This window comes from Kluyveromyces marxianus, chromosome 3 (assembly GCF_001417885.1).
Source record: "Kluyveromyces marxianus DMKU3-1042 DNA, complete genome, chromosome 3".
Classification (NCBI taxonomy): Eukaryota; Fungi; Ascomycota; class Saccharomycetes; order Saccharomycetales; family Saccharomycetaceae; genus Kluyveromyces; species Kluyveromyces marxianus.
Window position 1 is genome coordinate 890,621 of NC_036027.1, and position 27,528 is coordinate 918,148.

Genomic DNA, 27,528 nt, shown 5'->3' on the forward strand with positions numbered 1-27,528 from the left:
CACTACAGAGATCACTGACACTACTTCTACCACCACCCTGACCTCCTCGTTCCTACGACCCGATCCCCTACCAAATATTGATTTTGAAAACTGGTCCACACTGGTAATGGTAGCAGCTCAACAGGCTCTGGATAGCAAACGGTAGCAAAGCTAGCAAAGCCATCTACTCTCAATTGCTTTTCGTATCTTTCGTACGACCCTTTTTACGCGCCATTTCGGAGTATATATAATGCATGGAACGTCATTTTGTGTTTTTATTTTTTTAATCTTTTTTTTTTTTTTTTTTTTTTTTTTGAAATTTATTCGCAAGCGCTCTAAATGGGCAGCACGCTGGCCTATGAACTCTTCTAGGTAGAAAGGCCTCGCCAGGCCTGTAGAAGGCGCGCACTAGGGATAGAGCGGGGCTGGCTTAGTCAAGGCGGACGAAATATTTTTTCTTGCTTTCAACAAATCGGAAGCAGGGCTATGGGCAAGACTGGGGCCCGAGAAGAAGACCAAGAAACCCACACACCCCATAAGTATACACGCAGAGTGACAGGTACTCACGGCCGCGCGCTGGAGATCGGGGTCACGTGCTACAATTATATCCGTTCCGCTATGACTAGGGCCGAAAACAAAAACAGAAACAGAAGTAGAACTGTTACCCTACCACAAGAAGCTGATCGGATAATTCCTACCACACTGTTTCCCGTGGTTTTTCTTTTGTCTGGCAGTTTCGTCTGAATGCCAGGCATATCCCTTCCCAACGTTATCAATGTAGCAGTTGAATATAACACCGTGGTGTCTCTTAAAGTATATATCATCTTTTCGAGAGAGTCGCGATGGATAGAGTTCTGGATATGCGACTGTATTCAATTCCTTAGCCCGAAATATATCATCGATCTGCATCACGCTTGTGTTAAAACGAATAGCCGTGTGATCATCTATTATTTGCACGATGTTTTTAAGAAGTTTAGCTAATGTAAGGTTGTTCCACACAACTAGCAGTTTGTTGCGTTCCAGCCCCGACAAAATTGCTTCGCGAGTGTTGAGGAGATCCAGACAAGTGAAAAGACCCAAGACTCTGGAATCTTCACTTCTCACCCGCTTAAGGCCAGTGACGGCGATCACGACCGCGGAATCGTACGACTTAAGTAGAACTGTTGAATTGCTAAGTAAGAAAGGATACCAACCGGCAACATTGATACCGAATGAGATAATCAGCTTCAAGTATTTGCACGACGGATTCAGAGGCGACATAATGGTTTTGGCGCAGAATGGGTCTGTGGTGTCGTGGGGTTTTAACGAGAGTGTCTTGCGCGATGAGATTCTTCCTCTAGTAGCGGAAGCGCGAGTAAACTCCTTGCAAGAGGTGCAGTTTGAAAGCGAAGACTTGGACTATGTAGAGTTGGAGGACAAAGAAGATATAAGTAAATTGAAACAAAACTATTCGTTAGGTGATGAGAGTAGCATGGAAAATGAGGTAATTATAATCAACGGAGTTGAGCCAGAAAGTGGGCTATTGGATAAAGCAGCGTTTTCCAGCGGTATTTCAAGAAGCACAAGACTAGCTGTTTTAGAAGTGGCATTGGATTCACATATTGAGAAAACAAGAGAATTTACAGAGTCCCTCTCTCGTGGTAAAAAACTCAATATCAGCGAAAAGGCAGTACTTCAATCGACCGGAAGACTCTTTTTGATGAGAGGGAAATTAAATCTCTATAGCGAATTGATTGAAACACCAGATCTCTACTGGAGTGAACCCCAATTGGAAAAGCTCTATCGTCAGATTTCAAGAAACTTGGACATTCAACCGCGTATCAGCATATTGAATAAAAAACTTGATTATGCGACTGATGAGGCAAGAGCCTTGATGGCTGTATTGAATGAAAAAAAGGGAACCCGTCTAGAATGGATTATAATCTATTTGATCACCGTAGAAGTATGTTTTGAATTGTACCACTTTTACGAAAAGTATCAAGAGATCTTCAAGAGCAAAAAGGAGTCCGAATTGGAACGGGTATAATTGAAGTTTTCGTCACATTCGTTAACTAGATATATATATATATATATATATACAGATGCTTGTACATACAAAAAAAAGATATTCATTGTTATCATTCCTAAAAGAAAGGTATGAAATATACGTACATGTGCTTGTGGAGCTCGGTGTAAAATCATTTTTAAGAGAAGCTAAATTTGCGAAACAAAGAAGCAATTGATGCATTCTTTCATCATTCTTATTCGTCTCTCTCCATTGGGTCAGTAATGATTAGAACAGTGCTAGCTGTGGTGTTGGACCTGACACAAACCTGTGTCAAGTCCTCCACCACATAATCCGCGCCTGCTTCAAACAATGATTCCTTATCATATGTGGTAGTTAATGCCACAACAATTGAACCACTTGCCTTGCCAGCACGAACACCAACAGGCGCATCTTCAAAAACGACAGTGCGTAAATCCTTACGGTCATCCTGCCATTTTTCTTTCAAACGTTGGGCAGCCAACAAGTATCCATCTGGAGCTGGTTTTCCAGAAGTGACGTCATTCGCAGTAATTAAAACTTCTGGCTTACCAACAGACTTTAAAATGTGGTCAAACCATGCATCAGCAACCCATGGAGTACCGCTAGTGACAATGGCCCATTTTCTATGCTTGAACACTTCACCTGGAAGTGATCCAGTGGGTCTATCCAAAGAAATGAGCAAATCTGACGCACCAGGCACTAAACTGACAAGTTCTTTGTAATTGTTAGCAATAGAGCATTCTAGTTCTTTCACAGCCTTGTTGTCGGTATTATCGACATTTGGGAAATATTTGGCCAAGGTCTCCGCTGTTCTTGTCCCATGAACTGTCTTCGACAATTCCTCATAAGAGACACCGTGCTTCTCACAATAGTCCTTCCAAGTCTGATCGGCAGCATCGGTGGAACTCACCAAAGTCCCGTCCAAGTCAAACAAAAGGTAATTGACTGTAATCAATGGCATAATGATTGTGAGCTAATGGGGAAGTTTCGATTTATTCTTTCTTTAATTAATATAGCAAGTCTATTATAATAACAGTCTGCTATGCTATGTTATGAAGTATAGTATATTATAAAATATATTGATTCATTGAGATCCATGTCCTACCTCACAGTTAAATTTACTTGAGTACATGATAAAAAGAACACAAGCCCTTACTACAATTGAATAATACCCCTTTATATACTAAGGATCCACCTGATTTTTCTATTATTGTGGGGGAATTGCAATGTGACCACATATATGGAATTTTTCTATAATAAAGAAGAAAACACGTTATTCGGAAAGCTTTCAGCCATGTCATGCCGTAACGAGGGACAACGCAAGGAATGTGCCAAACGGGCAATGTCTTAGAGTGGCACCAGAGAAACGAATTCGGTATGCGAACCATAAAGCCTTTGCCGTATGTTTTATTAGGGTGTGGTACAAATGTTCCGACATGTGGCTAAGACACACACACTTCCCTCAGTCTTATTTTACCAGCTTTGCTTCGTAGTAGTTATACAACATTATACATGACACTTGGACAAGTAATAGGCTAACCGTCGGTGATAGATTACGGTACAAATATCCACATAGTTATGTATTACCTTTGCAGTTTTTTTGTTTATTATTATGTTTGTCAAAGCTAGGTTCGTTCTTGTGGGGAAAACTAGATGCTTTTGAAAATTGTTCTGACTTACATGTGTCACAATAAATAATAATTAATTGGCGATAAACTGACACAGGAGAACAGCTTACAAGCAAGTTCAAGGCTGTATATAGTTCTAGGGGAAACTCATAAAAGATATATAGCAATTGAAGGTGCGTATCGCTTGTTGATGTCATTCAATTTGACAAGGTTAAATCATCCTTATTATATTCCCAGTGACCACTGAATAAAGAAGAATGTCGCGACTATGGGATCAGCGAAATAACCCGATAATGTATATATGTGGATATTACACACTTTTTGTTGTAATAACCATAGTTGTACTATTTGGCATATATTGTGGTGTTACATATTGGCAAAACTGTAAGGACATATTGATGCCGGAAGAGCGATACCAGGATTCACCGGCAGAAACACAGATTTCTATTGATAAACATATGATGATGTTAGATGAGCGAGATTTGTACCCCGATATTACTTCAAGAATTGGTTTTGATCTTGGAAATCGTGGATTGACCCGATATCCGGACTTGGTTCAGCTTCTCAAGTATAATAATCGAGAGCAGTCGCAAACAACCGTCGGACGAGATTCGACTAGACTTTATATTTGATCGGTCCATTGTTAGAGCCACAAATACTAGCAGTAGAAAAGAAGAAAGAGAGAAAGGAAATACAGAGATAGAGAGTAAGTGAGTAGAAGATCATCTATTTATCTAGCATCTATATAAAGCACCAAAACAAAAAAAAATATTACAATGAACTATGTCATTATTCCGCTACTGCTAGTTTTGACGAGAGTTTTCTGAGCTCAAAATATGAGCATATTGATTTCTCGAGGCAATATCTTCCTTAACGGTTCGATGTATTTGATCTGTAATCCTCTCCACAATCCCGTAAGCCTTGTGACAACAATCTATTAACGATAATGCATCCATTGGCAACCCACCAGCTTTTGAAACTTGCACAACTTCTCTGTTTTTGTTAAGAGTCACGGTAAGAACACCATCTCTCAATAGTTCCTCCTTCAAAGTGGCATCAATGATAGCAATTTCAGAGTTTTGTTCACCTTTGATATTCTCCTCTGTGTCATCAGGATTAAAGTAGGAGAAAGTAACACACACCGGTACATGCAAAACACCCAATGGAACGGGCTCCCTCTCATCAACTGGATGTACTGTTATTTTTTCGCCAAGAACAGTTACGTCTGGCTTTCTGAAATGCAATAGAGCTGTCATTACAGCGATACAACTAGCATCAATTAATCCTCCATCACAATCTAAAAAGTGCACATCAGCCCTTAGTGACCAGCATTTCGACCCTGCTACTATACACAAACCTTCTACATCTAATGCTCCTGATCTTCTAACGGATTTCTCGATCATTCTACTAATTAGAACTTCTTCTTCTCCTGTATTGTTCCCATTCTCAAATTGTGCTCCAGCCATTGGCGTCGTTTCCGTTGTTATGTGGAAAAGTCCTTCAAATGGCCTATCCTCATAGGGTTGTGCAATTTCGCAACTTACACGGCAGTGAACCTTCGTTTTACCCATGGTGACAGTGACGTCCCCAAAGGCCTCGCCCAGTTTTATATCTACGTCTCTAAATTGATCGAATGTACGACCATCTAGCCTTTGTTTCTGTTTCAAGGCCTCCAATATGAATTTGGACTCTGATGTACTAATTTCTATTCCCTTTGCCATTGTGAATGTAGCCTTATTTTTAGCGTTCCCCTAGCCTCAAGCTCCTCCAAAACTCTTTTATATGATGGCTCATCGCATTCCATGATGCATTTCAATATATTTTCTATTAAATTTAACTATGCTTCTTTTCTTTCTGTGAATTTCATGAAAAATTTGAGTATTAAGAATATAAACACTACGCAGAAACATATAAAAAAACATAAGTAACTTCATAAAATAAATTTGTTGTTCATGATACTATGCTAAGGTAGAGTAGAACAATGCATTAGTATATACTTATTCTAAATCTTTGCATTCTTGAAAAAACCGTCAATTCGACCCTTACCCTTGGCGACTTTGGGTTTCACAACTTTGGGCTTTGGGATTGATTTCTTCTTACTTTTATCGATTCCATTAGTCATATTTGGCAATCCGGTAGACATTGCCGCTTTTATTGCCATTTCCTTTTGAATATCCTCTTTTATGCTTTCTTCCTTGTACTTTTTATACTCTTCAAAATGTTGCTTGATGTTTAATTCTTCTGATTCATAATTTATTAGCCGTTGATACGCTAATTGTGGAATCAATGACACCAACAGGTTACAGGACATGATACACTTGAAGGCTGATGAGATATTTTCAGGAAATGTGCTTGGTATTTTCAAGGAAGCTGGGAAATTATTGATAATTCTACAAACCTTCCTCACTAACCATTCTGTTATCTTGTCTGCATCAATACAATAGTACTTCTCTCCCGCCTCTTCTACTATTTTAGAAATGTTTTCAAGAGCTTTTTCCCAGATATGTGATGGAGTCTTTGCCCAATTTTCATTGTGGTTACTTATTAACCTTTCTTGGTAATCGCTAGAGGTGTAAAAGTTCTTATCAGGATTTATTGACCCATTGATAGATGGAGTAAAAGCAGCGTCCTCATTTGGGACTACATTCTTTCTATAGTAATAACCACATAAGCTGAAAGTTAAATCGTACTTCTCGCTGTAAAGTATAGATCCATTTTCCATGGTAAAACCATCCGATCTGTTATTCTCGTCAATTAAGAAAGTCGATTTGAATGGCTGGCCATCGCTTGTGTAATGATACTTGTCGCTTACTAGATCCTTCTGTTTATTGTAATCGCATCCTTTACTAAATTCTTTTGTTTTTAATTGATAAACCTGGTCATCTAGCGTAAATAGCCTTAGATTCTTCTTAGACTCGTTATTTGAAGGGTGAGGCAGCTCAAAAATCTCCACGCTTGTATCCAGTCCACTCGGTAGGACAGCTAACGTGTATGATTTAAGCGTTTCGTGATCGATAGTCATCTGGTATTTCTTTACGCGTTCCTTGCAACAATTTAGGATTTTGTATGCTCTTCCCTAGTATATCTTTAGCGTATTAACAATTGAGAATTGATCTCTAGGAATGGGATGACAATTTTACGTGACACCGGCTGTTTCTAGTTCTCTTGAGCTCGCTCTTCGCGTTTTTCTTGTTTTATTTTTTTCTTGGTTATGATGATGATACTCATCTCATCTCGTATAGTGTTCTTTTTCAAATATTTAGATTCTCTATATAGAAGGGTGGTCTCATCTCGACAAGATATTGGGAACACTCTTGTAAAGCATTAGGGTAATTATTCGGGTCATATAATATATCTCTAGAAGTGAAGTTGACAGTTCTGTAAAGATGTTTGATCTCAGTGTAGGGTGGCTCTTGAAATGGTTTGTTGCACTGAGCGTTCTGATAATAACAAGTGTATGGTTTCTCAATACGGTTATTATTGAATCAAAAAGAGATCTACACACTATTTCATTAAATGCACAATCCAATGCCGATCCTGTCAGGAAAGAACATGAAACTGCTGTATACAGGAATTATTTAGTTCCTCCATCGTTTCCACTAACTACAGGTCTCAATCTTAGTATCGGGTATCGTCTCAGGAATGGAAACTTCGGTGATTTATGGTCTGCGATAATTGCGAATGGTAGCGCAACTTCATTAGACTTTGATTCAGAGAGCAAGAGCTTAGCAGAGATTAATGCTATTGCAAAAAAGTTAGTGGAGAAGGTAGAATTAATTGGAGCCAAAAAGATAGGTATATCTCTTTCTACTGATTCGTTTACTGGGTTTTCTGTTAGCATTGGGGGTTTGATGCTTTCTTTGAAAAATGTCATGCCGCTGTTCCTCCACACTGTTCCAAGGACAGAGATGGATATAGACGTACTTTTAATCAGTAATTGGAAATCTGTGCAATTTCTCAATGGAAGCGAAAAGTGGTACAAATGGGTTGTGGTTTGTGAAGAGAGCGCTGAAGTGGAAAAACAAGAATCCTCTAAAAATATTATTTCATTAAAGCAGTTTCTTGGTGGAAACGTTGAGCCTGATAATGAGTTCTTGTATGATCCAAAAGACTCATCCGATGATGCAAAGGTTCTTATGCAAATTTCTAATCCAGCCGGTGGTTTGACAAGCTTTACCCAAATGAGTCTTGTAAGTTCTGTTTCTTCGTATATCAAAAGCTTCCCCATTGGACATACTCTAAGCACTAAAGATCAACTTACTATTTGTCCCAGTTCACAGTGGAATCATTCTATATGTATTCAAGCCTGGCCCAAAATATTTGCAGTATTGTTACATGGCGGATCAGTGTCTTTCAGAAATAATGTCAAAAGTTTAATTGATTTGCCGAAGGAGACAACACTGCTTATGATTCCGCACAACTACCCAATCCTCAAACATTTATTAAATCATTCGAAGGGAATAAGATCATCACTATCTATAGCGCTATTTAGTGAAGGGGTTTACAATAAGATTGGTCAGATTTCGAGAAATATTGATGAACTAAGATGCGTCTATATTTTTAATGAGCTAAAAAACGTGAGTATAGTTACAGACTTCTCCGCAAAAATTCCCAAACTTACAAAGATGCAAATACAAAGATATACCAGTGCACAGGTAACTCATTTGAGATCCCTGCTTGGATCTAGGGTAATAATGGAATTGTATTCACCATTCTCCATTTTTGGCCCATTGTGCTATACAAATTACTATGATTATAGAGTGTTTCCATCAGAATTGGATAAGCTAGTAACTTGCTATGGTTCATTTTCTACTTCATTGGAAGGTAAACTAGTAGAAACGGAAGAAAATCCGGAGCTTGAAGCTGAAAAGAGACAAGGAATGTTGGTAGTCAGGGGTTTCACTATTGGAAAGCCAGTAGAAGAAGATAGGTTGGCAAACGCTATGAAATTATCGGAGAAATTCGATGGTGGAGAAGGTTGGATGCCCTTACTCGGAGTGTTTGGATTGTTTGGAAATGATGGATGCTTTTATGAATACAAGTGAAAACAAGGAAACAAAAAATGCAGACAAAAATAAAAGCAGTTGTATTGTCAAACTGGTCACTGACGCAATATTGATGCTATTAAGATTCTTCTTTCATGTAAGGATTTTAGTATTTCATTATTATTGTTATTATTTTATTTTATTTTATTTTTGTTTTGTTATATATATACTTCGTACTAGCATAGTTATTCCCTTTTATATTGACATAGCCAATCATATATACGAATTTACGCCTAATTTTAATGCTTATTATAGAATGAGGGTCTTATGTTTCCTTTTTGATTAACGACTATCTAGCGTCTATATGATGATAATGAATTATACGTACATGAATCACAATTTTGATATTTATTTGTAGTAGTTGTTTTCCTTCAAGTATTTAGCAACAACTTCACGGTCTCTATCAACCCAGTTAGCCTTGGAAGTGATAGCATCTAGAGATTGAGCCAAACCTTGATCGAAACCCTTGGTAGACTTGTCCTTGAAAAAGCTCTTTATGTCGTCAATGGCTTCACGAGAAGTGAATCCTGAAGTAGCAACACTCAAGATGGAACTCAACATTGTTAGAGATGGAGGGAATCTCTTGTGTAGAGCATCCCAGTTTTCCTTTGTCCAAGCCCATAATGTTTCAATACCTTCCTTGTGACCTCTCATACCACCCATTGGAATGTAGATATCTTGATTCAAGACAGTTCCGTCCATTAGATAGCCTAGAGTTCTCTTCATCAAGCTTGGGTCTTCGAATCTACCCAAGCACCTTAGTGCAGAAAGTTTCTCGTCAGTAGAAGATGGGTTCTTGTAAATGTTGAACAACTTTTCGTAATTCTTTGCATCACCATCTCTGGCCACAGTGTTGAAAACAACAGACTTGATTAATGGTGGGATTGCAGCGTTGTCACCAGAAGTGTACTTGTCGAACATTTCCAAAGCAGCCTTGACAACAACAGGGTCCTTAGCGGCAGCAGAAGTGGCGAACATTTCAACCTTCAAACGTTGAGAAGCGTATGATTCATCTTCAGAGAAAGTCCAGCCTAGAGCATGAGTCTTGTCTGAGACTAATTGTCTGGTGAATTCATTCAAAGCATCCAAGGTTTCCTTTGGTTCGAAAGCCCAAGCAGCCTTCAAGGATCCCAAACTGTTCACGATTTGCTCCCAAACAACGAAGGACTCTTCGTTCTTCCATTGAGAGATTAAGTACAAGAAATTCTTGGTAGAAGTGTAGCCCGAAGTGGACAAGTTTTTACAGTCGGCAACCAAACCGGTACGGTCTTCAACGGACAAAAGTTTAGCTTGGTTAGCCAAAGCCTTCCATCTGTCGTCAGAATAGGAGGTAATGTAGATACCAGCTTGGTTAGCATTTGTCTTGATGAATTCAGCATCGTCAACGGTAACGGTTAATTCTCTTTGGTCCAAAGTCAAAGAGTGATCAACACCAGACTTGGTTTTTAGAGATAAGAAAACAGGGTACAAAGTGGTGTCTTCTTCTGGCTTGACATCGGCGGTGTTCAAGTAACGGTTTTGCTTGAAAGTGATTTTGTTACCGTCTTCAGTAACGGTGACAATTGGGAAACCGACCTTCTTGGTCCAGATATCCATCACTTTACGAACGTCTTTACCGGAGGCATCAGATAGGGCATCCCACAAATCTTCGGTCTTGGCGTTCCCGAACTTAAATTTGTTCAAATAGTTTGAAACACCTTTAACGAAGGTTTCTTCGCCCAACCATTGGGAGATCATTCTCAACAAAGAGGAACCCTTTGCATAAGAGATGTGGTCAAAGATTTGGTTGATCTCGTCTGCTCTCTTGACTGGAACTTCAATTGGGTGAGATGATCTTAGGGAGTCCAAACCAAGGGCGCTTTGCAAATCATCTGCAACGTATTGCTCCCAAACCTTCCATTGAGGTTGGAATTGGTTACAGGCGTACCAGGACATCCAGGTGGCGAAACCTTCGTTTAACCACAAACCTTCCCACCAGTCCATGGTAACCAAGTTACCGAACCATTGGTGAGCCAATTCGTGTTGGACGACTTCAGCAACACGCTTGATACGTTCCAAACTGGCGTTCTTTTCGTCTAATAGCAAGTCGACAACACGGTAGGTGATCAACCCCCAGTTTTCCATAGCACCGGCAGAGAATTCATGCACGGCAACGGAGTCCATCTTTGGTAGAGGGTACTTGATGTCGAATGCCTTTTCGAAGAAGTCCAAAGTCTTGGCAGTCAAGTCGGCAGCGTATTGGCCTAAATGCTCAGAACCAGGCGTAGCGTAAACTCTAACTGGGATTCTGAAATCCTTGCACTCAACGTATTCCAACTCGGCGACAATGAATGCGACCAAGTAAGTAGACATGTTTGGAGTAGGGTTGAAGTGGGTGATCTTCTTGCCCTCAACAACTTCCTCGTTTTTCACGTCCATGTTGGACAAATGGGTCAAGTGTGGCTCCGAAACCAAGGAAATTTCAAAGGAGGCCTTCAAGTTTGGTTCATCGAAACATGGGAAGGCTTTACGAGCATCAGTTGGTTCCATCTGAGTGGTAGCCATGTACTTGGTCTCGCCAGTCTTCTTATCGGTGTATTTGGCACGGTAGAAACCAGCCATCTTGTCGTTCAAGATACCAGTGAACTTGATATTCAGAGTGGCAATTTCGCCACTGTCACCAGCCTTTTGCAAGGTGCCAGTAGGGAAAGTGAATCTAGTCGTTTGTTCTTCCTCATCAGAAGTAATGTCGCTAGCCTTCACACCAGCGATATCAGCTTCATGGATTTCCAACTCCACAGTGTTCAATTCAACAAAGTCTGTGTCCTTATCGTTAACCTTCAAATCAATGCTAACTGTACCATTGAACTTAAATGTATCGAACAATGGCTCCAATTGCAACTTGTAGTGCACTGGAGTCACGTTTTGGGGTAGAATAACACGGTCTGGTTGACTAGACATATTGTGTTCGGTCGCTGCTGTCCTGGGTTTGCTAAGCGTAATAATAGGGGAATGAATTAATTGTAAATGTCAAAATCCCAAAAAAAAAAAAAATAATTAATATTAATATTAATTAAATTTTATTCCTCTATTATTATAGTGTTCACACGAAACAAAAAAGAGTTAGGCACAAGAAAAGAAGATATGAAAAATTCCAAAAACTGAGTTACCCAACCGAACCAATACAAAATGGAAACTAAAAGTTGAAACGTCTAGTACCAAATCCAATACATGTGTATTTAGAGGAGGAAAGGGAACAGGCTCTGGTTTGGGCAACTTTTACAGCCCAATATATACAAATTGGGATCCGGAAAGTTTCATTGCCACTCTAATTTGTTGTAGAAGCGCTTGCTTGCCGCAGGGTTGCAATACCAATTTTTTTTTTATTTCATTTTATGAAATAAAAAAAAAAAATTGTGACACTATTATGTTAGTCTTGCTGCATTCTGAACCGTGAAGGTAGTAGTGAGTAACCACTTGTAGTAGGTGCCATCTGGCGTTCAGGTTTAGGTTTGGGTATGGGTTTCCGGGGACTAGGTGGGATAATTGTAGATAACAAAAGATAGCTGCGCGGACCGGTCAGCCACGGCTGAGAAAACGGGCTAGAAAGAGAAGGGGAAAACACAAGGGACTGAGAAATATGACTGCTGAAGTATGATTGGCTAGGTTTAACCCTTGGCATTACGCCTTTGCCTTTCCTTCCCGCTGATAGTACTGCGGTATCGGAAATTTTTTTTTGACACAATCAGTCATAGCGGATTCGGATTATTCACGTAGATCTATCTGCATCTGTGTGGCATTTCACAACGAAAATAAAGACACAAAACAAAACAAAACAAAACAAAACAAAACAAAACATAAAAAAAAGCGAAGTGGGAAAAAAACTTTTGTTTTTTTTTAATCTGGTAATGGAGACGCCACCGTAGGCATCCGCGGGATGCGGATGCGGATTTTCGCAGTGGCTGGTGCATCAAAGTGTCACGTCACAGACAAGGTCAGCATCAGCGCGAGGTGAAGCAAGTAAGAGCGAGCGGGCGGGCAAACGAGCGGGCGGAAGGCCGCCCTCCCACCCGCCGCTGTGCTACGGCTGTACCGGCGTATTTACACTACGCCGGTCGCTGGTTGAATTTAGTTGTTTTTTTTTTCCCGGCGTCCTTCCGCAATGCACGTGACTCAATAAATCTCAGTGGGCCTTTTTATTTTTTTAGTTTGGTTTGGTTTTTCCTCTTCTTTTGGTTGCCCGGCCTCCGCCTTGTATCAAATATTGGACCTCCAGAGAGCTGCATCGCCTATTCGCGCTCGTCTGGATTAGGTTAATGAAGCAAACCCAGGGTGCACCAGATGGCCCTGCAACGTGGATGGTTTTTCTATACATACGATAATAGATGCGATTTTGCACGGTCGCACTTGTTACAATGAAATTTGGTTTCTGTAAACAGTGTTCTGGTTGGAATGGTAGTTGAAGTCCCGGCAGCAGCCATAGGGAGCACCTTAGGTGCTCCCATTGATCTGCTCCAGGCGCCTCGAATGCCGTGCAGCAATTTAGGAACCCTTGCGAACATTTCAGGTAGCGGTTGCTAGGGGCGGTGCAGGAACTAACAGCTCGAATTCTCTCCTATGTACTAGTAGTATTTACCGTACGGGAACTTTTGGATCTGCTTTTCATTTGGATATGGGAATATCAATTGTGTTAAAAATATTACATGTGGTGCACGGATTGTCCGATGCTCCAACTGCTCCAGCTACTACTGCTGCTGCTGCTGACATTACTGGCCTGGTCTCCTCGCCATTTTCGTTGAGGAGGTGGCAGTATTCTTGTACTAGTTCAACGTAACGGCACCAATGCGTGCTGGCAGGAAGAGGCTTCGACCCATGTGTAAAAACGTATATTTATCCTGACGATCTCTGCCGATGAACTAACTCACTTTCATTCTTAGGACTTTACAACAATGAATATTTTCTTATTTTCTTTTTTCGGAGTTAGGCGCCAAGGCAGACGTAATATATATATGTGCTATGGATGATGTCTCATTCTCTTCTTGAGAGAAAAGGGTCTTAGTTCAAACTAAAGGTCATTTTTGATTATACCTTGAAGCAAACCTCCTACCCCGCAGACATAATAAACTTCAGTAACTCACAATGTCATCAACAGCAGCTCCAAAACTATTGTTTCTGCATGGATTTTTGCAAAATGGTAAGGTATTTAGTGAGAAGTCTTCTGGATTAAGGAAGCTGCTCAAGAAGTCCAACGTCCAATGCGATTACATGGATGCTCCAGTTATTCTTGAGAAAAAGGACTTGCCATTTGAAATGGATGATGAAAAATGGCAAGCTACCCTGGATGCCGGTGTCAATAGAGCATGGTTCTATCACAGCGACATCTCCAGTGAATTGGACTTGACTACAGCCATCAAATCTGTTACCGATTACATCAAGGAGCACGGCCCTTACGATGGTATTGTGGGATTTAGTCAAGGTGCGGCGTTAGCATCAATTATTACAAACAAAATCACCGAATTGCTTCCATCCCACCCACAATTCAAGGTCTCGTTGCTCATCTCTTCTTACTCCTTTACGGAACCAGATCCAGAGCATGAAGGTCAATTAAGAATTACTGAAAAATTTAGAGACTCATTCACACCAATGGAAAACCGCTCCACAAAGATGCTATTTGTTTACGGTACTTCTGATATGGCTGTACCTTGTGAAAGAGCAAAGTATCTATATAACATCTACACAAATGGTCAAGAACTGGATGATTGCAAGGCTTACGAACACCCAGGTGGTCATATGGTTCCAAACAAAAAGGACATAATCAGACCTATTGTTGAAGAGATCAACAAATCTCTAGGTATTGACGCTTAGTTTAAATTATTTAGCGCTTTTATAGAAATTGTGTTCCAACTCAAAAAGTACATATGTATTATTACTATTATTATTACCATTATTATTATTTATATGTACAATATTAATGTTAATTAATGAAAACGACATCATCGACAAAGTCAATACAATAGTCAAATTGGAGAAAGAGGAACCGTATGGCCAACGTAAACAAACAGATCCATTGCAGCCATGGATAAAGATATACAGCATATGCGTACAGCAATCAAATTGGCTAAATATGCACTAGATCATAACGAAACACCTGTGGCCTGTATATTTGTTCATTCAAAGTTGAACAAAGTCATCGCATATGGAATGAACGGAACTAACGAATCCATAAGCGGGACTTCGCATGCGGAATTCATGGGGATCAAGCAAATCCAAGATAAGTTCGGTCTAGACCCTAAGGTTTTCTCTAACATCATATTATATGTGACAGTAGAGCCCTGTATCATGTGCGCCAGTGCATTAAAACAATTAGGAATAAAAAAAGTGGTGTTCGGTTGCGGAAACGATAGATTTGGCGGAAACGGATCTATTCTCAGCATTCATAATGACACTTCCACTGTAAAAGATAACATATATGTCAGTATTCCAGGTATATTAAGAAAAGAAGCCATTATGCTTCTTCGATATTTTTACGTTAGAGAGAATGAAAGAGCACCAAAACCAAGAGCGAAGAAAGACAGAAAGCTTGACAAAGAAGTGTTCCCAGCTATAGAATGGAGCAAATATTTGACTAGAGAAGATTTCATTCAAGAGTTTGGCAAAGAAAATGTTCAATTATATGATTCTAACTCAGATGTTTTTAAAGAGGTCGATTGGAAATTGATAGATAGCAATTATGATGAAAGATTCTTGGATACAATGTTAAATGAGATATCTAGTATTGAGGTGGCAGATGTAGATTGGAGCAAAAAATCAAAAGACTCTTAAGTTAATTATATAAATGTTAAATCCGCATATCAATATATATACAACATAGCTAAATATTGTTGAACAATATATATATATGTATACATATATATATATAAAGACGATAATGATAGTTTATTATTTCGTGTGTTGTCTATCTCGTTTCTAAGTTAGAAATGGGAGATGCAGTTATATTATACATTCCCTAAACGTTCTTCAATCTTTGTCCATTTATCAACCATATCATCGTAGAAATCAATATGTTTCTGGGCTAATGCCGAAAAAGACTCCTTTAGCTCAGTAGTTTTAATCTTCTCAAAGAGTTCAACTTCATTCAACACTTCCTTTTCAAACTCATCAGCAACTTGTTTAGATTTTTCAACTTCATCTGTTAAAGATTGTACCCTTGATTCTAGTTTAGCAATTTTATCCCTTCTTGCCATTTCTTGGTTAACGCCTGCCAACTCTTCCAGTTTACTCTTGAAATAGTTACCAGATCCATAACCAGACAATAGATTATTCTTTTCGTTTATTGATCGAGTCAAGTATTCCGATAACTCTTCATAATCAATTTGCTTTTGGTCTTTCAGTCTTATTAGCTGTTTCAACGCTTCGATATAGTTTATCATGTCCTTGATGTCAACATCGTATTCATAATCTATGTACTTGTTCAAATCACTCAATGCATAACTCAACTGCATTATACCGTCATTGAATGCTTTAATACCGTTCGATAAATCCTCCTCCTCACAACAATGTTCCTGTAAAGCTGATAGTGAAGCTTGTAACTTTTTGAGGTTTTGCCCAATTAAGTCTACTCGTTTCACAGATTTATGGAAAAGTTTATCAAGATGGCTCAAGTTATGGTCGAGTTTTTCACTTTTTTCCTTTACTTCCACGAACTCCTCCCTTTGACGATTCACATGCTTGAACGCATTTATCAAAACATCACTAACTTCTGAAGTAGATATCTGTCCAGAAAGATTTCTCCTGTACACGTCCCAGTCAGAGCTCGTTAAAAACGTGTCCACAATTCGGGATTTTGCAAGCTCAGGATGTTTTAACAACCTGCGCATAAAAGTTTGGAGGGAGCGACAACGCTTTTGTGTAAAAGAGTGTGAGAACCTGTCTCCTGATAGATAATTCAACACCTTCTTGTCCGGTAATGGCGGAACTAGCGCCGTTGGATGGTCATTACTCAATATCTGGTGAAGCAAAACAAAATCATTGTACCTCCTAACCACACAACTGTGTTCATCCTGCCCTTCTATCTTTGTGGAAACTTGATATGTAATGTATGTTTGAGAGTGGGACTTTTGCTTCTGCGGATCAGAAACCAGAACACTTAATTTCCTAAGTGGCTCCTTATTCACCGGAGTTTCACTCATTGCAACTGATAGTTATAATATCTGTAGGAGTAGCAACTAGTGTCTTCAATAATTAACGTTTGTTCTATTTTGTATTCAGTTAAAGAACCACTGCTTACAGATGTTGATGCAATACCTTTTTATTACTAGTCCTGTTTTGTTTCAACAATATTTATAAAATCCCTTTTTATTAATCTATTTTCTAAAAGCATTAACAAACAAAGATTACTAGAGATATAATAATGCCAAACTGGGGAAAAATAGAATTAGATAATTACATATATTATTGAAAGGTATTAAGTGGGTCATCTTTTGTCGAAAGGGTCACTTGTATTTATACGTTAACTGAAGAAAATTCGATATCTACTTCATCTATAAGGTCCCACACTATATCACTTGCAATTTGTTCATTGTAAACGTCATCCAATGTTTTAACATCTGGATCATCTACAAGGAACTTAAGCTGTGATTTATCCGTAATTATGGCTGCAGAACCGCCTTGGAAAGAGCTTACTGTCGCATAGTAGCCCAATCTGTTGTTGTTAACGTACTTATTTCTTATTTCAATGCCATGTGCAATATTCCGTTTGTTCCAATGATGTAAGTAAAACTTCTCGTTGTACTGAAGCTCACTGAATGGTGGTAGGAAAGGGGTTATGCCCTTAAATGCTGTGCCATAGTGTTCTCCATTTACGTATATCTCAAGAGTCGATTCTTCTAGTTCGTAGAATTTTTGGGTTTCGTCCTTGTTATCGTAATAGTCTGGCTTTGTTGTTTTGACGTAATCGGTGCTTTCATAGAACAATTGGTTTTTGTACCTGATAGCAATTTGGTCTCTTACGACGTTCAATGGCTCGCATTTTCGAAGCAAAAACTTGTAGAACTCTTTGTTTAGTTTCCTGTTCCTCTTTTGACCATTTTCGCTGTCACTGTTTAGTTCCATTATACGCTTGAGGCTGTAGTCCATTGCTTGCTCATTTTGTTTTTCTAGAGAAGGAAGTGTAAGGAGGAAACCAATACGATCACCTGCCTTCACCTCATACGATTTTACTACCGTTTGTAAACGTCCTTCGTGTATAACTTGCAATCCTTTGTCCTTTAACCCATATCCATAAAAGTCACACCCAACAGGGGTTTCCATTGACGCTTCTCGCCTGCTGATCCCACAACGAATGTGAGCTGTATCTGAAACAGTGCGTACATCTATCTCCCAGTATATTTTCCCTTCTTTCATACAAACATCACTTCTCATGCTTCTCCAGCCACAATTTTGAGCGACGCTAACTGAACGATCGTCCAAAGAAAATGCCATCTTGTCCGACCGGTCCATTAAACTTATTGCCCCAGAATCAAAATAATCACTGCTGCTGAATCTTAACTTCTCTAACATCAAGTTTGCTGTGCATGGCTGGTACAAGAAGTTTCTCTTATTCAATGGCATGTCCTCCGTTACGTAATATTGAACCTCATCGATGCGATGAGATTCGCATAATTGAGGGAAGTCCGGCTTTTTGGCATCATCTCCTTGGTATACAATATCAGATTCATGATATGGTATTACTGGTACACTCATTAGGCCGCAGATAGGGTGTTGTTTGGATGGATTTCTTTACATATCTCATATGATCATCATTTCATATGAATATTGAGTTATCTTTTTTCCTAAAGAATATCGGTTAAAATCTAAACCTTTATTCAAACAAAAGGTTTACCAACGATACGTTTATGGTTAGAATTTTTAAACCTCCAGTCCTAACTCAACCTCGACTTGAACATTGCCGATTTGAAGCTCTAACAATAACACTTGCTTAGCCGGAGCTGCAACTTTATTTCATAATATCACCAAACTGCTTTTGATGGTAAATCAAATATAAGTATGCCAAATAAAGTCACTAAAGAATCCGCAAGTCATATCTACAGAAACGTAGCTGCCTGTAAACGATGTCGGATTAGGAAAATTAAATGTGATAACAAATTTCCTTCATGTACTAAATGTATACAGGCTCAACAGCCATGTGTTACTATCGATCCTAGTACCAGAAGAGAGATACCGAGATCCTACGTTGTGTATTTGGAAGATAAGGTTTTGGCTCTAAAAGAACTACTGGAAAAGAACGGACTAAACCCAGATGATGTCAATGAGAATATTCCAACATCAAGTAATGATAAGCCTTGCGATTTGGAGCTGTTCAAAGAGAGAGAGAAACTAAGAGAGAAACATAAGCTTCAAAATGGGAACGAGATGGCTGGTTTTATTATTAATAAAGGCACATCTATGCTGAATGGAATTGTAGATAACACTAGAGATCTCAAAGATGCGAGTGACCAATTTTCCAAAGTTGGAAAGGTGAAACAGAGGGCAAAACAGGACTCGGATCTTGAAGAGCCTTCCTCTTCCTACCTTGGTGACTCAAGTGGTATATCATTTGCTAAGATGATGTTTACAGCTGTAAAATTTAGACCTGATGTCCTCCCAAAACAAAAGAAGAAAAAAGTTGGTGGTATCGATGAAAAGAACCGCAAATTTGTTAAAAAAGATGCCCTCTATCTCCCTCCAAAGGCTAAAGCTGAAAGTATGATTGCTGACTACTTCACGGCATCAAACTCTCAGCTCCCTGTGCTACACCGCGAATTGTTTTTAGTAAAATATTTTGTCCCCGTATATGGTCCCCTATCTCCACACATATCATGGGCATCTGATCACACTAAGATAAACACCAAATTTCAGATACCGAAAGCATTTAATCCACCTAATTTCAAGCAACCTTTAATTGAATACCTAGCCGAAAATCCCAACGTGGAAAAAATTCCTTCGGTATATCACCAAGCTATGTTCTTTCTAAACATTGTATTCGCAATCGGTGTATCGACAAAAACTTTAGTTGATGATGTCTTGGATCATCGCCTTTTCAAGTTTTGTGCCGATCAATATCAAGATTCATTATACACTTCAAAAACTAACAGACTCGAGGCTTTACAAGGATTATTATTGATTGCAATATATTCTTTAATGAGACCAACAGTTCCTGGACTCTGGTATACTCTTGGTTCTGCCATTAGGCTATGTGTGGATTTAGGTCTTCATGCAGAAAAACTAAACAAAAATTACGAACCTTTTATTAGGGATATTCGTAGAAGGCTCTTCTGGTGTTGTTATTCGATGGATCGACAAGTTTGTGCATATTTTGGTAGACCTGTTAGCATACCAGATGTAAATATCACTACTATATTTCCAAGTTCGTTAGATGATTCATTAATCACTACTACTGAAGATAACATCGATGATTATTCTTCCTCAACTTTAAGCACTCCAAGTCCAAGCTACAAATGTGTCTGCTTATCAATGTTCCAAATAAGAAGAATTCAATCAGATATTGTCCAGACCATGTATGCACCTAAAGCTTCCATTCCAGAGGAATTTCTGGATTTAGAAGATTGGCGAATTTCCATTTTAAACCAACTGGATGTGTGGTTTCAGAAAGTTATCCCCAAGACCTCATTAGAAATGAACTGCTCATTTCCAATGGACTTTTTTGCTCTTAATTACCATTACACAAAGCATATTCTTTATGGACTATCGCCCAAATGCCCTACTCTCAACAATGCAGGTTTCATTGTTGTATACGAAAGTTCTATGGACATTGCCAATATAAATTATAAATTGACGTTGGAACGTAAACTCAACTACACTTGGGTAGGTATCCATAATGTTTTTATGTGCGGTATGACGTATCTTTACGTGATATATCATACGAAACAGTTCGATGATGCTCTTTCTGGCACTTTCGATACAATTTGTAATAGGATATTATTTGTCCTAGAGGCGCTTTTTGATAAATGCACCGCAGCTTTGAACTGTCACAAAATTTTTAAAGTCATGTCTTCAGTGGTATTAAAGTTAAAGTTAGAGTCTATGAGTAAATCTCTCGATACTGAAAATGTGAGTACGCAAATGCGTACTGAAAATCCTCTAAATTTCTTAGATGATGATTCCCTTCAACAGTTCTTTGATGAAATGAATAAAAATTTGACATCAACAGAAACTGTTAAATCCCAATCATCTGGTGTATCACCAGCTTTAAGTGATACACAAACATCATCTGGTCAAAGAGATGGACCAAGAGTGGCAGAAATGATTCAAAGGTTAGGAGGTGACGGTATCTGGGGGGAATTTTTCAGTAATAACACTTCTTTCGAGAGCTCTTAGCATATTTATGAAGATTCTTGATTATTCTTCTTTATGCATCATCTTGATTTTTTTATGATGCGATATTAAGCTGCATACTTTCACGCACTTTCTCACTAAACCGTTATCTTTTCTTATACTTCTGCTCAATTTGTATATATAATATTATATTCAGTAAACAAATACAAGAAAAAATTGTTATTCTAAATTATTGCCTGAAGATCATAGGTCTGTTAATGTAATAAATAGGTTATTCGTATTAAAAAGATATGTAGATTGAATATCAATGAATACAATATCGAGCAGAAAGTATGTTTGTACTTAAAAGAAGCTTTCATTCCTCTAAAGCAGTTTTGAATGTTGCAAATGTTAAGGTAACACTGTTTTCTAAGCAACAATGCGGCTTGTGCGATACTGCAAAATCAGTTATGGATCAAGTGGTTCAGCAGCCAAAATACCGAAGTTGCAAATATGAGATTGTGGACATAATGGATCCGGATAATAAAGAATGGTATGATAAATACTGTTTTGACGTCCCTGTCCTGCATGTTCAAAACGCGGAGAAAGAAACATTAAATGTAGAAAAGCTATTCCATAGGTTTGACGAAAAGAAGGTTCAAGATTTAATAGAGAAATTTACGTAGCTTTATGGTATATTATAGGACACTACTTAAATCTTTTGCTCCTTTTCAACCTAGAGGACTCTTCCATGTCGTCCGAAAGGAGCAACTTTTTTCTTCTTGAGCTTTTGACTAGCTTAGAAGGCATACGACAGGGTTCAATTGGTTTTATCAAAGAAAACTCAGGATTGGTCAACTCAAGATCATCGCTTGAAAGAGCAAATGCATCATCTTCGTTACTTTTGGTGTTATTCCCATTATTTTTTTGCTTTAGGTGATCAAATACCACACTAGTTCGTTTTTGATTATTTGTACCTTTTAGTTTATTCTCAAGCTCATCAATTTTATCCAATAAACTCAATTTCTCTAAGTTCAAAGAGCTTTTGTCCTTTTCTAATTGATGTATTTTATCATTGAGTTTTATTACTGAACCAGATGTCTGGTTGGAAGTCGTTTCAAGTTCATCGAATTGCTCCTTCAAACTTCTATTAATTTCCTCTAGCTCTAATTCCTTTGCTTTACTCTGGACCAATTCAACATTAACTTTCTGGAATTGTTGCTGTAGGGTATCGATCTTTGATTTGAATGCTTGCAGTTCTTCATTTATCTGATTGTTGGTTCTATTTGCAGTTTGTAGTTCCTGTTTGCTTGTTTCCAACTCTTTTTCTAGTAAAGAGGCGATTTCAGTTTTTGCTGAAAGTTTGCTATGTAGAGATGCAGTAGTTTCGTCGCTCTCTTTTTTCAGTTGGGAGAGATCATTCTCAGAAGACTCACGTAACCGTTTTTCAGTTATTAACTCATTTTGAAGTCTTTCATCCTTTGAGGACAATTCATCTAGTTCGTGAGTCTTCAGGAATATCTTAGTGTTTAATTCTTCAATTTCATGATCTTTAGATTTCAAAAGTGATACAACTTCAGTCTTTTGAAGCATAACTGACTGTAGTTGCTCTTTTAAACTATTGATTTGACTTTCATAATTAGCCGCCGACGCTATCTTTTGGTCCAATGTAGAGAGAATTTTGGGAATATTTTGTATATCACTGGCAAGACCACTTACAGCTTCCTCTAGACTCTTTTTATTAAGGTCAAATGATGTTTTTATTAATTCTTCACTTTGATCTGAAGCCTTATTGAAAATAGATTTCATTTCCGTAAGTGCGGTATTCACATCTGTGAAACCTTTGAACATTTTCTTTGTTTCATTTCCAATGATCTCTTTAGTTTCAAGAGTCAACTCCGTGAATATATTGTTCTGTTTGTCCAATTCTGTCAGAATAAACTCTTTGTTTGTATTGAAATCAACTACTAATGTGTTTTTAATGTCAACACTATGTTCTTTGATTCTGTCTTCAATAGACGAGGTACTGGTAGAGATTCTGTTTTGTAAATCCTCAATGTTTGTGATCACTTCTGTTCCATTTTTAGCAAATAACTCCCTGAAGGTTGCTGTTATCTCTGTTTTCGATGTTGTTATTTGTTGCAATAACTCGTTATATTTAATCTTTTCTTCACTTAACTGACCTGAGCAATTATCTAATTCTTTCTTCAAGTAATCTAATTCTTTTTTTTTTTGCTGAATAGTAAGTTCAAGATTTTTTTGGTAGCTTTTCTGCTGGTGAAGGGTTGATTTGAGCGATTCACACTCAGCAGTAGATGTTTTCACTTTATTGCTTAAAGTTGTATAGTTCGAAGAAAGCTCTGATATTAAAATATCTGTCTCTGATTTATTCTGTTTTAGAGCTTTCATTTGTTCCTCCAAAAGTGTAAGTAGATTTCTATGGCTCCCGATCTTGTCCGACATGTTACTGATCTCGGACTTATATTGGTCAATTTGTTCTTTTTGCTGGCCATTCTTCTGTTGTTGCCTTTGAAGCTCGAGTTTTAATTTAGAACATATTCTCTGTGTGTTTGTGAAAGCTTCTAACAAAACATCATTTGAAGAAGCATTTACAGTGGTATTTGCTGCCAATTCAGAATATTCTTCCTCTTTCCCTGTGTTTTTTAGTAGCGGATCCAAAGCTGGGAGTGTAACTTCTCTCACCTCTGTTATCTCTAACTCTCCTTCTTCTTCTCCTTCCGGCTCCATATTTTCCACTCTCAAATTTCGTATAGGAGATGATGTAGGGGTGCTCCTCATGATGTCCTTTGGAATTGGTTGCTTGTCATTTGGAGTAGATATTTTCATACTATCATCGGTTTTATTAAAAAATGGATTATCCATGATAGACGAGCTATTTGACACATCGGATTCCCCATCCTTGGGGTTTCTTAATTTTGAAAATATATTGCGTCTTGGCTTGAATACAATGTTGTTATCCCTGAAGAAGTTAGACATTAGGTTTGTTTTTAATTTAATGAAATCTTAAAATTAGCCGCCGACTACTTGTAAAATGAAAAACCGAAAGTAATACCAACCAAAAAACGATTCTTCAAATGTAAGACTTTTGATTAAGTTCTTCCAAATATTTGTATGAGCTGTATGGTCTGGTGACAAAGAATATGTCTCTTCAAGGTATGGTCTCTTGTTTAGAAAATATATTAGGAGACGCTAGTTCTTTCTAAGGTTTTTACATTTTAAATGGTTTTTTTATTTGTATGTAAAAAATAAAAATCCTTGACATAATAAAACAGCTAAAAAAAATAAACGACAGATAGATCAAAAACCATTAAAGATCACATAATATACTGACGCTAATTATTGGAATATGTAGACAACCTCTGAGTATTATGTATTGCCCTTAAATAGAAATACACGTTACTCCAATTTGATAATAATTTTACCCTTAGCACCGTACTTTCTCATCTTAGTTTCAGCAACCTTGAATTCTTCTAGTGAGAGAACACTGTCAATTGGTGGTTTGTAATTGCCCTTTTTGACTAATTCGTGGAAGGCGACTGGGATCTTACGGTCTGTTTTCAACATTAACATATGGTAGTTGAATGAATAACGTAGAGCACCGAAACCGGCCAACATGTTACCAATGGCTGTTCTAATAGGGGTCTTTGTGTTGAAGTCATGCTTCGCCTTACCGCAAATGGTGATATATTGGGAGTTTTCGGACTTTGGCTTCAAGTACTCATTAATTTCAGGGATAAGGCCTTGGTAACCAGTACAATCGTAAATCAAATCGAACTTCTCTCCGTTCAATTCATTCTTGACAATTTCCTTTAAGCGAGATGGAATATCTTCCGTGTCGTAGGCAACCAAGTAGTCGTATCCAACCTCCTTGTTTCTTTCAAAAGACTTGGAGTTACAGGTACCAACAACAGCATGAACATTGTATAGTTGTTTAGCGATCTTAGCAACATGGTAACCAACACTGGTTGAAGCACCAAGAACAAGCACATTTGACTTATCGGTGAACTTTTGACCGTATTCAGTAAAACCTTCCAAAGCAGTACCGAAAACCAATGGCCAAGCAGCACCTAGCTCAAAGTCGCTGTATTGGGAATCATGGAATTCTGGTAGCTTGGTGAGTAACTTTGCTCTCGAACCTTCTGGGTCAAGTACGAGGTAGTCTCTCACAGTACCCTGTTCGTTGTAAAGGGCATCGAAAAGACCGCAAACTTTGTCTCCAACAGCCCAATCCTTACTTACCTTGCTGCCCGCCTTAACGATAACACCAGAGTAATCTCTACCAATGGTCTTTGGTTTCGAACCAGCAATCCACTTGTTAGCCAAGTCGTGTAGAATGAAGTCTACTGGATTGAATGCAGCAGCATGTACCCTGATAACAATTTCGTTATCCTTGTAGCACTTGTCAAGGTCGATTTCATTTTCAATGATAGTTAATGGACTAGAATTGTCCACATAAGTTAAAGCTCTGTTCAAAACCATTCTTTTATTGTATCGTATAATTGTATAATTGTGGTTTAACAGTGGTTGACAAAATATACGAAACCCTTAAGATCCATTTGTTCTAACTCTTTTACTCTGAGTGCATTGTATCGCTTTTTATATTACTGAAACCTTTTGCCTTTTTTCTATGTTCTTTGCATCATTCGGCACTACACAGCAAAATTCCTACGGTTGCTGACAAAGACAAAAGAGAGAAGTAGATTACGAATAAGAATGCACGCAGAAAACTATCGACGAACTGCTTGGAAAACAGATAGAATGGTTCGATCGTAGAGCCTGCGTGTGGGGGTCACTTTGCATGGATAACATAAAGAAAGAAAGAAATAAAAAAAGCGAACAAACACATTTTGGACAGAAATACACTGACAAGAATAGCTCCCTACTGTCACCTCACATGCAGAATGGTTGGTTATATGTACCGTGGCCACAGCCCCTTTCTGTCCTTACAATTAATACCCTACTCTGCTCTGCGCCTCTCTGGGCTTATATGGACTTTTTTTTTTTTTGAAGGCATGTGACCCTTAATTATATTTGTGCATGATAATGTTTAACATTTCATTTCCCGATATTAAAGAATTTATTATTATTGTAACAATAGGAGATATAGGCATGACAGTTTAGGAATGTAAAAAATTAAGTTAGTACTATAGGAGTATTCAGTGCGTTTCAACTTACACTCAAATTTAACGTGTTATTGTTAGGTTTCTTCAATAGTTTCAGATCTCTGGATAGATCAGAAATTATTCTAACATTGACTCGAGTGTTATAAATTACAATAATAAAATCGTGGGCGTTTTCCCTATTATTCAAGAAATAATATAACCATAGACTTTTAAATTTCATTGGAGCTGTAAAATAATTCGCAATGGGAATTGATCGCTTATCTTTTGGCGCTGATAGGTTTAAGTTTTACGCTTCATTCAAAAAGTGGAAGATTTCTGACGTGATTTTATGTGGTATTCTATTTTTGATCAACATTCCAGTTTATTACCAACTACCCTTTCAACGACAGTTCTTTGTCAATGACCTAACCATATCACACCCCCATGCTGAGATTGAAACTGTTAGCAATTCGGCATTGGTGGTGTATAGTTACTTCATTCCCTTTTTCACTATTATTCTATTTTCGTTGGTTTTGGCCCATGAGAAACATAGGTGGTACTTGCTATACATCTCTTTACTTGGACTCACCATGTCCTGGATTTCTACATCTTTGCTCACCAATTACTTGAAAAACTGGTTTGGTAGACACAGACCGGATTTTTTGTCTCGGTGTATTCCTAGAGCAGACGCTCCACTAAACACCATGGTTTTTGCAGTTGATGTGTGTACCACAGGCAACCTTGATCGTTTATATGATGGATTCAGGACAACACCATCCGGGCACTCAAGTGAATCATTTGCAGGTCTTGGGTTCTTATTTTTGTGGCTTTCGGGGCAACTATTGGCAGAATATCCAGAAACAGGAGCGTGGAGAACAATCGTGGCATCGTTACCGCTATTATCTGCTAGTGTGATTGCATTAAGCAGAACTCAAGACTATAGACATCACTTTATTGATGTTTTAATAGGCTCTTTGTTAGGTTTTGTTATTGCTCTCTGGTCTTATCGAAGATATTTCCCTTCCATCTATTCAAAGCTCCCCTTCAAGCCACTCTTGGATGATTCAGATGTAACATTGGAGGAATACAGGCCTGTTAATGGTGCAACAGATGAAGAAGTTCTTCCCATCTCTGAGGGTAGTCTTAATTGAGCTTGATATAATAAAAAACCATGATCCATGATTAGAGCAACAACATCTCTGTTAGTATATCAACGATCCAAATATTATATATATATATATATGCTTGTATCTCATTTCTTATGAATGTTAGCAAAGTAAAAAAAATAGGGGAAAAAATATTATTGGTAATGGGCCCTTCAAAATATCAGTAGCATATATAGTATCAATGTGATCATATTATCCACTATCATGATTCCCTAACAATAAATCTTTCGGACAATTGAAGTATTTTGGTTTTTCCGAATATCTTCACTA

General features: G+C 38.2%; 16 protein-coding genes across 16 annotated transcripts; 8 read left to right on the forward strand and 8 right to left on the reverse strand.

Annotated features, from left to right (window-relative positions):
• Positions 1 to 937: 937 nt before the first annotated feature.
• Positions 938 to 2,005, forward strand: MRX10 (Mrx10p; the record flags this gene model as incomplete). The annotated part of the gene is made up of 1 exon (XM_022818908.1): positions 938 to 2,005. One exon carries the CDS (start codon positions 938 to 940, stop codon positions 2,003 to 2,005), a length of 1,068 nt encoding a protein of 355 aa, XP_022675528.1.
• A 214-nt stretch (positions 2,006 to 2,219) lies between these two features.
• DOG2 (HAD family hydrolase) lies at positions 2,220 to 2,966 on the reverse strand (the record flags this gene model as incomplete). Its single annotated transcript, XM_022818909.1, has 1 exon — positions 2,220 to 2,966. One exon carries the CDS (start codon positions 2,964 to 2,966, stop codon positions 2,220 to 2,222), a length of 747 nt encoding a protein of 248 aa, XP_022675529.1.
• Positions 2,967 to 3,890: 924 nt separating this feature from the next.
• On the forward strand, positions 3,891 to 4,265 carry KLMA_30399 (uncharacterized protein; the record flags this gene model as incomplete). The annotated part of the gene is made up of 1 exon (XM_022818910.1): positions 3,891 to 4,265. The coding sequence occupies one exon, from the start codon at positions 3,891 to 3,893 to the stop codon at positions 4,263 to 4,265; it is 375 nt and encodes a 124-aa protein (XP_022675530.1).
• A 171-nt stretch (positions 4,266 to 4,436) lies between these two features.
• RRP45 (exosome non-catalytic core subunit RRP45) lies at positions 4,437 to 5,354 on the reverse strand (the record flags this gene model as incomplete). Its single annotated transcript, XM_022818911.1, has 1 exon — positions 4,437 to 5,354. The coding sequence occupies one exon, from the start codon at positions 5,352 to 5,354 to the stop codon at positions 4,437 to 4,439; it is 918 nt and encodes a 305-aa protein (XP_022675531.1).
• Positions 5,355 to 5,635: 281 nt separating this feature from the next.
• On the reverse strand, positions 5,636 to 6,655 carry RNH202 (Rnh202p; the record flags this gene model as incomplete). Its single annotated transcript, XM_022818912.1, has 1 exon — positions 5,636 to 6,655. The coding sequence occupies one exon, from the start codon at positions 6,653 to 6,655 to the stop codon at positions 5,636 to 5,638; it is 1,020 nt and encodes a 339-aa protein (XP_022675532.1).
• Positions 6,656 to 7,019: 364 nt separating this feature from the next.
• Positions 7,020 to 8,678, forward strand: DDE1 (Dde1p; the record flags this gene model as incomplete). Its single annotated transcript, XM_022818913.1, has 1 exon — positions 7,020 to 8,678. The coding sequence occupies one exon, from the start codon at positions 7,020 to 7,022 to the stop codon at positions 8,676 to 8,678; it is 1,659 nt and encodes a 552-aa protein (XP_022675533.1).
• Positions 8,679 to 9,026: 348 nt separating this feature from the next.
• AAP1 (arginine/alanine aminopeptidase) lies at positions 9,027 to 11,618 on the reverse strand (the record flags this gene model as incomplete). Its single annotated transcript, XM_022818914.1, has 1 exon — positions 9,027 to 11,618. The coding sequence occupies one exon, from the start codon at positions 11,616 to 11,618 to the stop codon at positions 9,027 to 9,029; it is 2,592 nt and encodes an 863-aa protein (XP_022675534.1).
• A 2,178-nt stretch (positions 11,619 to 13,796) lies between these two features.
• FSH1 (putative serine hydrolase) lies at positions 13,797 to 14,522 on the forward strand (the record flags this gene model as incomplete). The annotated part of the gene is made up of 1 exon (XM_022818915.1): positions 13,797 to 14,522. One exon carries the CDS (start codon positions 13,797 to 13,799, stop codon positions 14,520 to 14,522), a length of 726 nt encoding a protein of 241 aa, XP_022675535.1.
• Positions 14,523 to 14,732: 210 nt separating this feature from the next.
• TAD2 (tRNA(adenine34) deaminase) lies at positions 14,733 to 15,479 on the forward strand (the record flags this gene model as incomplete). The annotated part of the gene is made up of 1 exon (XM_022818916.1): positions 14,733 to 15,479. The coding sequence occupies one exon, from the start codon at positions 14,733 to 14,735 to the stop codon at positions 15,477 to 15,479; it is 747 nt and encodes a 248-aa protein (XP_022675536.1).
• A 173-nt stretch (positions 15,480 to 15,652) lies between these two features.
• Positions 15,653 to 16,846, reverse strand: SNX4 (Snx4p; the record flags this gene model as incomplete). Its single annotated transcript, XM_022818920.1, has 1 exon — positions 15,653 to 16,846. The coding sequence occupies one exon, from the start codon at positions 16,844 to 16,846 to the stop codon at positions 15,653 to 15,655; it is 1,194 nt and encodes a 397-aa protein (XP_022675537.1).
• Positions 16,847 to 17,159: 313 nt separating this feature from the next.
• Positions 17,160 to 18,398, reverse strand: BRE2 (Bre2p; the record flags this gene model as incomplete). The annotated part of the gene is made up of 1 exon (XM_022818921.1): positions 17,160 to 18,398. One exon carries the CDS (start codon positions 18,396 to 18,398, stop codon positions 17,160 to 17,162), a length of 1,239 nt encoding a protein of 412 aa, XP_022675538.1.
• A 303-nt stretch (positions 18,399 to 18,701) lies between these two features.
• Positions 18,702 to 21,032, forward strand: PPR1 (Ppr1p; the record flags this gene model as incomplete). Its single annotated transcript, XM_022818922.1, has 1 exon — positions 18,702 to 21,032. One exon carries the CDS (start codon positions 18,702 to 18,704, stop codon positions 21,030 to 21,032), a length of 2,331 nt encoding a protein of 776 aa, XP_022675539.1.
• A 290-nt stretch (positions 21,033 to 21,322) lies between these two features.
• MGP12 (Mgp12p) lies at positions 21,323 to 21,655 on the forward strand (the record flags this gene model as incomplete). Its single annotated transcript, XM_022818923.1, has 1 exon — positions 21,323 to 21,655. One exon carries the CDS (start codon positions 21,323 to 21,325, stop codon positions 21,653 to 21,655), a length of 333 nt encoding a protein of 110 aa, XP_022675540.1.
• A 22-nt stretch (positions 21,656 to 21,677) lies between these two features.
• On the reverse strand, positions 21,678 to 23,966 carry ZIP1 (Zip1p; the record flags this gene model as incomplete). The annotated part of the gene is made up of 1 exon (XM_022818924.1): positions 21,678 to 23,966. One exon carries the CDS (start codon positions 23,964 to 23,966, stop codon positions 21,678 to 21,680), a length of 2,289 nt encoding a protein of 762 aa, XP_022675541.1.
• A 420-nt stretch (positions 23,967 to 24,386) lies between these two features.
• On the reverse strand, positions 24,387 to 25,469 carry YIM1 (Yim1p; the record flags this gene model as incomplete). The annotated part of the gene is made up of 1 exon (XM_022818925.1): positions 24,387 to 25,469. One exon carries the CDS (start codon positions 25,467 to 25,469, stop codon positions 24,387 to 24,389), a length of 1,083 nt encoding a protein of 360 aa, XP_022675542.1.
• An 886-nt stretch (positions 25,470 to 26,355) lies between these two features.
• On the forward strand, positions 26,356 to 27,243 carry DPP1 (bifunctional diacylglycerol diphosphate phosphatase/phosphatidate phosphatase; the record flags this gene model as incomplete). The annotated part of the gene is made up of 1 exon (XM_022818926.1): positions 26,356 to 27,243. One exon carries the CDS (start codon positions 26,356 to 26,358, stop codon positions 27,241 to 27,243), a length of 888 nt encoding a protein of 295 aa, XP_022675543.1.
• Between the last annotated feature and the right edge of the window lie 285 nt (positions 27,244 to 27,528).